Here is a 9,745-nt window from a genome sequence, read left to right as displayed (position 1 = left end):
CCCAAACCGGGTTCCCCTAGGGAAGAGGCGCCGGACCATCCGCGGAACCCTTCCCCCCGCCATCCCGGCTCGACTCAGGGCCCGCCTTTCGTGGGTTCCAGCCTCTTCCCGGCCCGAGAGGCCACCGGGCACCGCGGCCCTTCCCAAGGCGGAAGCGGCGCCTCACCTGCCTCCCGGGGCCGCCTTGCGCATGCGGCAAGTTCCCCCGGGCGGGCGGGGCGCGAGAGGCCGGCGGCAGAGGCGGGACCCGGGCAAATTGCGCCTGCGCCGCGGCAACCAATGGGCGCGGGTGACGTCGTGCGCGGGCGAGGAGCTGGCCCGGCGCTGGCCGCCGCTCTCATCCTGCTTTCCCCGCCTCGGAGGAGATGGAGGCGGCGGCGCAGCGGCTCCGGTGAGGAGCTTCCCCCCACTGGCCTGCCCGCCTGCCCCGCCGCGTCCCCTCCGCCGCCGGGCTGACACCCCTCTTCTCTCTCCCCACCCTCCCTCCCCCGCAGGCTGCACCTGGTCACCTGGAACGTGGGCACCGCGCAGCCCCCCGGGGAGGTGGCCGCCCTGCTTCGCCTCGGCGCCCCGGAGCCGCCCGTGGACCTCTACGCCATCGGGTAGGTGCGCCGCCCCGCGAGCCCAGCGGTTGCCCGCCCTCCCCCGGCCCCGGGAAGCGGCGGCGGGGAGATCTGGCTGGTGGCTCTGCTTCCCTCGGACGGTTTCCGGCGGCGGCGGCGGCGCTTCGGGTGTCTCCTGGCCCGGCCGGGTGCCTCACCGGCGCCTCCGCTGCTCAGCTTACAGGAGGTGAACTCGCGGATCCTGAGCTTCCTCTCCGACCTGGCTTTCGAGGACCCCTGGACGGCCGCGCTGACGGCCGCGCTCGCCCCGCTGGGCTACGTCCGGGTAAGCGGAGAGGCCCCCGGGCTGCTTGGAGGTTCCGGGAGGGCCCCGGGGTGCCCCTCGTGCCCAAGAAAGGGGGCCTCCGAGAGGGTCGGGCGGGCTGCTGGAGGGCAAAGCCGGCGGGCCCCCCGGGTCCCTGGTCTGAAATGCTCCCGGGCATGTAGCCCCAACTGGGGGCTTTGAATCCACAGCCCGTCCTGCCCCGGAGGTCTGAGGGGTCCCGAGCAGATTCTCTGGCCTTCCCGCACAGATCTCGGCTCTTGGGGGTGCTTTTGCCACAAAGCTGGAGGGTGAAGGGCTTGTTTCCCCCCCTGCCCCCCACCATTGTAATCTCTGGGCATCACCACCAGCCTTGGGCATTCGCTGCCAGCCGAGGGTGGCAAGTGGCACCGTCTCCATGTCTCAGGGCTGCTTCTCCTCCGCTCTCAGGTGTCTTCCATCCGCATGCAGGGCATCGTCCTCATCCTCTTCGCCAAGCAAGCCCACCTGCCCTTCATCCGGAGTGTGCGGAGCCAGTTTACCCGCACCGGCCTGCACGGCTACTGGGTGAGCTGCTTCACAGGGACCTTGCCAGGCCTCCAGTCGGTTAAAGCTGCAGGTACGGTAGATGCAGGAAATACAGGAAGGCCGAATTCCGCTGTGGCCAAGCGTCCACGCACGCATCCACGCATGCCTTTGGTTTTTGCCTAAATGTTTTTTGTATGTTTCCATCTTTCTAATGGAGGCAGGCAAAGTGGCAAACTTCACACCCCGATAAGAGCTAATATGCAATAAGCGGTATTTAATTTGCAATGCTAATTGCAAAAGGAAAACCTGCAAAGCTGGCTGATAACTCCCTGACAGCTTTCAAGCCCCAGTAAAATCAGTAGCAATGGAGATCCTCAGGTAGGGGGGGTTTATTGCTTGAAAATATGTGTTTCCTGCTTCAAGGCACCAAAGCGAGTCATTCCAACACACACGATGTGAAATATAAAAGCAGAAGCTTGTGAAATTGGCTGAAGCGGGCATTCAGAGACCGGGCCAGCCTTGCCCCTGCTGGGCAGCCAGGAGAAGCCCCAGCTTCCTGGTGGCCCTCACGGGTGTTGGGGAGCATCTCCTGCCGGAGCCCCCCTGAGGCACCTGCCAAAGAAGGCGTAGCTCAACCGGATGCTTGAATCCAGGTTCTTGGCCACAGGGCGACTGTCAACAAAGGGATGAAGAAACGCCACGGCAATCTAGGGGTCGCACCCTTGCTCCTGATGTACAGGTAGTCCTCGACTTACGACTACAGTGAAGCCCAAGAGTTTCCATTGCTAGGCAAGGCAGTTGCTAAGCGAATTGCGCCCCCTTTTCTGGTCTTTTTACTATGGTTGTTAAAATTGCTGCCCTTGCATTCCTGGGGTCATTAAGCGAGACTCTGGCCTTCCCTTTGGCGGGGATGCAGCAGCCATCCTAAGGACATGCTGGTCGCCAAGCTCCCCAGATTGGTTCACTTTGTGCAGATGCTGCAATGGCCACAACAAGCATGGGAACTGCTTCTAAGTCACTTTTTTCAGTGCAAAATTTGAAAGTCGCTACAGGAGTGGCTGCAAATCGAGGGCTGCCTGTATTTTGCAGTTTAGTTCTTTGTGAGTTTGTCCATCCTGAAGGCAGGGCTTCAGCCTGGCAGAGTGTCGAAAACTGTGCCCCTCGTGCGCCCCACGGAGCCCGGGAGTGCGGAGGCAGCCGCCGTTTCTTGTCTCGTAGGGCAACAAGGGAGGGGTCTCCATCCGCCTGTCTCTCTACGGCCGCTCGGTCTGTTTCCTGAACTGCCACCTGCCAGCTCACCAGGAGAACGCCAAGCAGCGCCTGGATGACTTTGAACACATCCTGGAGATGCAGCACTTCGAAGAGAAGAAGTTCCCTTCCGCCCTGGACCACGAGTGAGTGGCCTCCCCAGAGGGCCCTGCGGCTGTTCGGCTGCTCTCCTTGCGGATGGCGCCCCCCTGGGGCGATGCCAAGGAACAGCAGAGGGGGCTGGGGGGAGGGGAGAGGGGCTGGCACAGAAGAAGGAGAGAAATGGGGGAGGGTTAGAAAGGAGAGTCCAGAGAGGGTGAGCATCTGCCTTCGCTGCCACTTGGTTGCCCTCCAGAGCCGCCCTCCGGTAGCCGTCAGCTGCGGGGGTTCAAAGGAAGGGACAGTTTTGAAAACCGAACCGTTCCAAAGTGGGCCTCGCATTCCGCTTTATGCGATGTGGTCCCTGTTATCCCAGACCCTTTTTAATCTGCATTTCAGCCCTAAGCCGACTCAGAACAGTTCCCAAATAGTTCTAGCCAAATCCGAGGCTACCCGTAGCGTCGCTGGCACCGGGAGGGCTTGGTCTGCTGGCTTGGAGATCCCTCGTGGCTCTCCCGGGGGAGGGGGCTGCCCTTCTGAAAGCCCCACAAGCCTTTTGGAAGGGTTGGTGCCCAGGGGGGCTCGTGGCTCTGGCGAAGGAAGGAAGGAAGGAGAGGCGGGCGGGGGGTCGGTTGCTTTTGGGAGAAGCCAAGGAGGGCGTAGAGGGGCCGTCCCTTCCCCGCTGCTCTCCGCATCCTTTCAGGCTCCTCTTCTGGTTTGGTGATCTGAACTTCCGGATCGAGGGCTACGGGCTGCACTTTATCCGAGAATCGATCAGCAGCAGCCGCTTCAACCTTCTCTGGGAGAAGGACCAGGTACTGCCTGTCCTCGCCTCCCCCCACCCACCCACCCCCCAGCCTGCCCTCCCTCCCCTTGGGATTCCCAGACCCCTCGGCCTTTGAATGGAGTGGCTCGTCTTGCTTCCTGATCCTGCCTGGCCAATCCCCCCACCTGGTGTGTCCCCCCCCCACCCCCATTTCTTCCTTTTCCGAAGGGGCAGCTGCGTGCCAGTCTGTCTCTCTCCTGGCGGGGAGGGGGCTCCTTGCCGTGGCTGGCTCCCAGGAGGAAGCGCAGCAATGAATGGCTTCCCCTTCCCAGTTAAACATGGCCAGGAAGAAGACGTTCTTCCTCCAGGAGTTCTCGGAGGGCCCCCTGAAGTTTAAACCCACCTACAAGTTTGACCTGCACTCGGATGAGTACGACACCAGGTAACTGCCCTCGCGGAGATCTGCGGGAGGCTTCGGACTAAGGTGGGGCTGTTGCGCTGACCACAGAAATCACCGGGGCTCCCCAGTGGTCCGAGCAGGAGCAGGAAGGGTGGAGGGGGTTGTCCCTCTGCCCTTCTCTCTATTTGCAGAGCCGAGGAGGCACTGCTTGGGTGTAACTGAGGACCCCCCAGATGGGGGGGGGGAGCTTAGGGAGACTTCGGCCTTTGGGCCGCTGGAGTCTGCTGACTTTCACACAGCCGCGTCTTCCAATTCGGTGGCTGCTGGGGGGATGATGCTCCTGGCGTGCGAATTGGCTTCTGACCCTCCTGAGGCGCACAGGGGGCAGCAGCGGCCCTCCCCTCGCTCTCTATGGGCTGTGCAGGTAGATCCCCTGGAGACAAAGGCGGCCACACAGAACCGCCGGGAGGAACCCAGAGCAGCTGCCAAAAGCAGGACCCGGGAGGCCCTTAAAACAGCAGCAGCAGCAGCAGCAGCAGCAGCTGACCAAAAGAGTTGACACAGGGGTCTGTCACGCACGCTCACAACGTGTCCAGCCCAGGGTGCTCAACCAGGAGCTCTCGGTCACCCGAGCACCGACCAGCTGGAAAGACGAGCCAGAACTGCAGCTGCCACAATTGTGGCCAAAGTGCTTCTGAGCTGTTTGTGGGGTGGGGGTGGGGGGTGCAAAGGGGGGCTTTTATGCCTGGAGGGAGGGGAGCGGCTTCGGATAAAAAGCTGCCCAGGTTTAGCCCCTGAATGCAGCAAAATGGCTTGAGCCCCCAGCCCAGCTTCCCCTTCTGCTCAGGGTGGGGCGCATGGCCCCTTGGGCTGCCCTGGGGAGCCAGCTGGCCCCTGTCCTTGACACACACACACACACACGCTTCCTTTGCTTCTGCAGTGAGAAGAGACGAAAGCCTGCTTGGACTGACCGGATCCTCTGGAGAGTGAAATGCCTCCCTTCGTGCTCCAAGGCGAAGGAGGCTCCAGGGGAGGGAGGGGTTTCCCTCTCCCTGGGCAGCTACACCAGCCACATGGACTACAACATCAGCGATCACAAGCCGGTCACCGGCACCTTTGAGCTGAAGGTAGCAGCATCCTGGCTCCCCAGGGGCATCAGCTGCTCCTCTCCAGAGAAATTGGGATTCCGGCTGATGGGCTTGTCCGCTTGGCACCCAGCTGCCAAGGGATACTGCCCAGCCTGCCACCCTGAGGCAGGCCTTTCCCACCGGCCCTGGGCATTTCTGCCACTGGCTTCTAAAGCGAAGCAGGACAGCCTGCCCTTAACTCAGCCGATGCCGCCGGGTTTGTGGTTGGTGCAGGGCCTCCGAGGGGCCCCCGTTGAAGCCTCCGGCTAGGAACAGTGTCCTTCGTGTCCCTGCACACTCCGGGCCGAGCTGTGGCTTGCTTAGCCAGGTTGAATTGAATAAACCAGCATTGCCTGGGCACAAACCCTGAATGAAGGCAAGCCCTGAGGATGGCCCGAGGGCTGCGTGTCACTCCTTTTCCCCACAGGTATGACACACACACACACAGGCCTCTGTGGGTTGTGGCGACAGTTTTGTTTAGGAGATTCTCCTTGCGCACCTTTATCAAGAAGCAGCCCCCGCCCAAAGGGAAAACCCCCGGCCCTAAAACAGTCTTAGCAGAACAAGTGTAACCCCCAGGTCCAGCCCCCCAGAAGGGCTTCCTTTCCCCCACGGGGAGGCGGAGAGAGGAATTGCAGCCCCAAACCACAGAAGGCTAAACGAAGGAGCACTTTAAATGCCCGGTCCAGCCCCAGGTTGTTGCTTTGGCCTGACCCCAAGTGTGAAGCGGGCTGGGTGCCAAGGGGCTGTGCCTTGGGAGGAGGAGCAGAGCCCCAGGGGTTCCAGGGTGGGTGGGGGTGGGGCACTCCTGGCCTTCTCATCTTGGGGGGGCGGCTTTGTTTCCGCAGATGCAGCCCCTGCAGACGGAGCCCCTGGTTGTGCTGCGCCCGGTGGGCACCTGGAGGGCTGAGCAGGATGCCACGGTCAGCTACGTCACCGCTCCAGAATTCGCCAGCAGTGCCTGGGACTGGATTGGGCTCTACAGGGTGATTGGCACCAGGGGTGTGGAGGGAGGGGGCTTCAGGCTGGTGCTCAGACCCAGCCCTGCTCTGCTGCCCATGGAAGCCAGGCTGTCCTGAGGCCGCCGCCTTTGGCCAGAGGGAAGTAGTTTTCCTAGCCACCTCAGCAGAGGCTGCAATACACACTCACACACACACGGTCTTGCAAGAAGGGGAGCAAGCCGGCTGCCTGCTGGGAAAAACCCTCTCCCCGTTTCCAACACCCCCCCACCCCACCCCACCCACCCCCGAGGGATGGGAGAGGCTCCTACCTGCCCAGAGGATGATGGGCTCGGGGTGGGGTGGGGGGGAGGGAACAGTCCCTGACAGGGGCCTGTCTGGCCTGGTGGCTGAAGGGACGGCTGGTTGGTCTGGGCCTGCACTCCCTCCCACCTGTGTGGGCAGGAGGGGCCTTTGGGCTCCCCTTGTAGCTCTTCCTCTCTCCTGGCAGGTGTCCTTCCGACATGCGAACGACTATGTCACGTACGTTTGGGTACAGGATAATGAGATTTCCTCCGAGGACGGGGCCAAGCAGGTGAAGGACAATTCCTGGGGCTTTCTGCTTTTCTGCCGCCGCTGAAAGTTGATGGCAGCTTCCTTGCTTGCAGGTTTACCTCGGGGCTGAGGGCCTCCCCAAAGCGGGGGGAGAATTCCTCCTGGGCTACTACAGCAACACGCTGCGGTCCCTCGTGGGCCTTAGCCAGCCGGTCCAGGTGAGGGCTGCTGCTTCCTCATCCTCCCTGCTCCTGAACGGGGGGTGCGGTGCGTGCGTGCGTGCACCTAGTGGGTGCCGGAAGACTCCTGCTGCCCCAGCAAAGGCCTCTTGTGCTGGAGAGGAAGGACTCCCCCCCCCCGGCCACCTTTGGGGTCTGGCCTGGATTCACTCTGCAAGAGTTTTCGGCCCCATGGCAGGAGAGCCCCCCCGAACGCTGTGGGGGCAGCTTCCCTCTTTGCCTTCCTTCCTTTCTGGGCCAAGTTGTGGGGGGGTGGGCGGAATTGCATTCAAATGCAGGTCTCTCCCTTCCCAGGTTCGGCCGAGCCCGAAGTCAGATGAGCAGCAGGCGGACTGGGCTGGGACCAGCAGCGCAGAACGCCTTCCTGGCGAGAGGCCGCCCTGTGACTTCTGAGGTCCTCCTCCTTCGGCACCTCTCCATGCGCATCGTGAGGCGCCTTGGCCTCCGGAGCAGCCTGGCTCGGCTTGCCGTGCCTCCCTTTCGCGCGGAAGAGCCTGGACGGAGCCGGTTTTCCCAGCAGGGTCTCCTTATGCCCCGGCCGACGTCTGCTGCCCCGTTTTCCTAGCGACCCTTAGGATCTGTGTGCTTCACTGCGACGTTATGAGGAGCCTCTGCTGGCACTTGTTTGAACACTGGGATTGTAGGATTTTATGAAATGTAATCCTTTTAGAACTGAAATACATTTTATCATAGCTGGAAAGAAAACGCAAAGGCTGCTCTTCCTTTGAGCATTTGCCTTGAAATGGGGCAAAGACTTGCAAGCCCCCCTCCAAAGCCTGGATGACAGAGAGAAAGAGGGAGCGGGGGAGAGAGGAGAGAGAAGGGGGGAGAGAGGGAGAGTGCTTCCCCCTGCAGGCAGGAGGGCCTGGCCCAGGGGCAGCTGGGGTCACCTTGGCTTTGGAGCCAGGCCCAGGCAGCTCTTGTCCCGCTGCAGGCCTCTGGCTCCCTGGGCACTTGGGCCTTCGGGGCTTTTCCGAGAGCTGCAGCCCTCTGCTGACTCAAACAACACACGGAACCCTCCCTCACAGGCCCTGCTGCGGCTGGGCAGCTGCTTTTCTCTGCCCAATAAGTGCAGGGCCTCCCTTTCCTCACCATGGAAGCGGGTCTTGTTGGATTGGGCCAAAGGCTCAAACCTGTCAAGGGGCTTCTGAGTGTGGAGGCTGTCTTCCAAAGTGTTAGCCGTGCCCCCCAACCAGCGTCTTCTGCCAATTTGATGGGTCCCCCCTCTGTCCCCTCAGCTAAACCATTTATGGAGGTACTGAAGAGTCGTGGGCCTAAGACAGTGCCCCACTGCCTGCTCCCCTCCATGTAGGCGCAGCTCCCCTGTGCCCACGTGCTGAGGGCGGACGGTCAGCCGCTGACCATCCCTCGGGTGGTGATGCCATCTGTCCCCTGTGGTTCCATCTCACCAAGAAGGAGGCTGTGGTCTACTTTGTCAGAGTCCAAGTATGTGGTGGTCACAGCATTTGCCTGCTACTTTAGTCGCTTTATCAAAGAAGGCAATGATGTTTCTTTGGTGTGAGCTGCTTTTAACAGCTTCCAGGAATCGCCCTTTTCATTTCTGGATGCTCACAAACTGCCTCCTTGATGAGGGAATCTTTTCCAGGATTTTCGCAGGTATTGACGTCAAGCTTTTCGACCTGTAGTTTCCTTTTTACCCTTTTCAAAGGTTGGAGCCACACTGGCTCTTTTCCAGCCCTCTGGCAGTTCCCGCTGGGCTCTCGGGGGTTCTGAAATCGCGTCTGCCGGCTCCTTCAAAAACCTGGGGTGTAAATCCTGGCCAAATGCAGAGAGGCGCTCTCTTGCCAAATCCTTGGCTGTCTTGTTCTGTCTCCCACGGTGCCGCTTTTGGTAGAGTGGACTTTTTTTTTTCCTTTTGTGTAAAAAGAGATGGAAAGTCAGAAATTAAGCAGTTCTGCTTTTTTCTTGTTACCTATCATCTTCTGGCCATCTTCACCCACTGGTGGACCAGTCATTTCCTTGACTTTCCTCTTGGTGCTTATATATTGAAAAAAACTTATTTTTGACATTTGTTGCTCTTTCTTGACTTGGCCTTTGCAGATTTGGGCTATTTGCTGGTGTTCTGTTACAAACCCCTCTTTCCATTTTTTATATTTGTCCTTTTTGTCAGAGAGCTCTTTCTGCTGGTCTCGTCAGGTGCCCCTTGTTTTTCTGTCTCTGTTTATTGTTTCTGTTTGGGACTTTATTAGCTCGTTTCCCAGGCATCCTGCACTGGTTTTCCCTACAGTATTCCTGGCCAGGGTGGAGGGGTGGCATTAATCTGACTGGCAAGGGAGGAGGTGCCAGGGAGGCAGGCGCTCTCTTGGGAAGCTGAGGATGGGCAGACGGGTGTCACGGCTCCCTTGTGGTCTTTCCATTAAACCCCCCCAGGCCGACCCTTCCTAGAGAGGGGCAGATAGTGAGCTGGTCATGCGGCTGCCTCAACAGGAGGTGAGAAAACTGGGGGGAGGAAGGTTGCCCTTTAAACCCTGTAAAAGTACACGGAAGTAAAGTAAAACAGACATTCTCACAGTTAAAGCTCTCTGCAGCCAACCTGTCCTCCCCCACCCCACCCCACCCCTGCCAATTTCTGCGGTTTCCAGGCCGATTTGAAAGGGATTCCCCCGCCCACCCCCCACCCCCATGAAGGATGCCTTGCTGCAATGCAGCCTTGCTGTTCCTGGCATGATGGGTGGATCTTCTTCTCCGGGAAGACGCATGTGTGATGTCACGTTCACACGTCATTGCTGATACCCATGTTAGCAAGGAGGCTGAGATGATGTCTCAAAGGAAGTGGCCTCTCCCCTCCCTCCCTCCCTCCCTCCCCCCCTCTCTCTCTCTCACACACACACACACTGAAGCCCAGGCCCCCAGGAGTGGGGGAGACATTGGCTCCTTCCAGGGTCTTCTGAGGCATCGCTGTGTGTTGCAGCCCAAGGCTTGGAAGCTTCGCTTTGATTGAGGCCCTTCCACCTGAATCT

At 60.2% G+C, this 9,745-nt stretch overlaps 1 protein-coding gene across 1 annotated transcript; it reads left to right on the top strand.

The window, feature by feature from the left end:
• Positions 1 to 281: 281 nt before the first annotated feature.
• Positions 282 to 7,469, top strand: INPP5K (inositol polyphosphate-5-phosphatase K). The gene is made up of 12 exons (XM_087955482.1): positions 282 to 391; positions 495 to 602; positions 780 to 888; positions 1,315 to 1,431; positions 2,611 to 2,786; positions 3,443 to 3,554; positions 3,838 to 3,947; positions 4,846 to 5,032; positions 5,881 to 6,018; positions 6,482 to 6,565; positions 6,639 to 6,743; positions 7,059 to 7,469. The coding sequence occupies exons 1-12, from the start codon at positions 366 to 368 to the stop codon at positions 7,155 to 7,157; spliced, it is 1,371 nt and encodes a 456-aa protein (XP_087811608.1). The 5' UTR covers positions 282 to 365; the 3' UTR covers positions 7,158 to 7,469.
• The last annotated feature ends 2,276 nt before the right edge of the window (positions 7,470 to 9,745 follow it).

This window comes from Notechis scutatus, chromosome 1 (assembly GCF_049901735.1).
Source record: "Notechis scutatus isolate UNSWTSFEM ecotype Mainland chromosome 1, rNotScu1.2, whole genome shotgun sequence".
Lineage (NCBI taxonomy): Eukaryota > Metazoa > Chordata > Lepidosauria > Squamata > Elapidae > Notechis > Notechis scutatus.
This window is presented reverse-complemented; position numbering and strand designations above follow the sequence as displayed.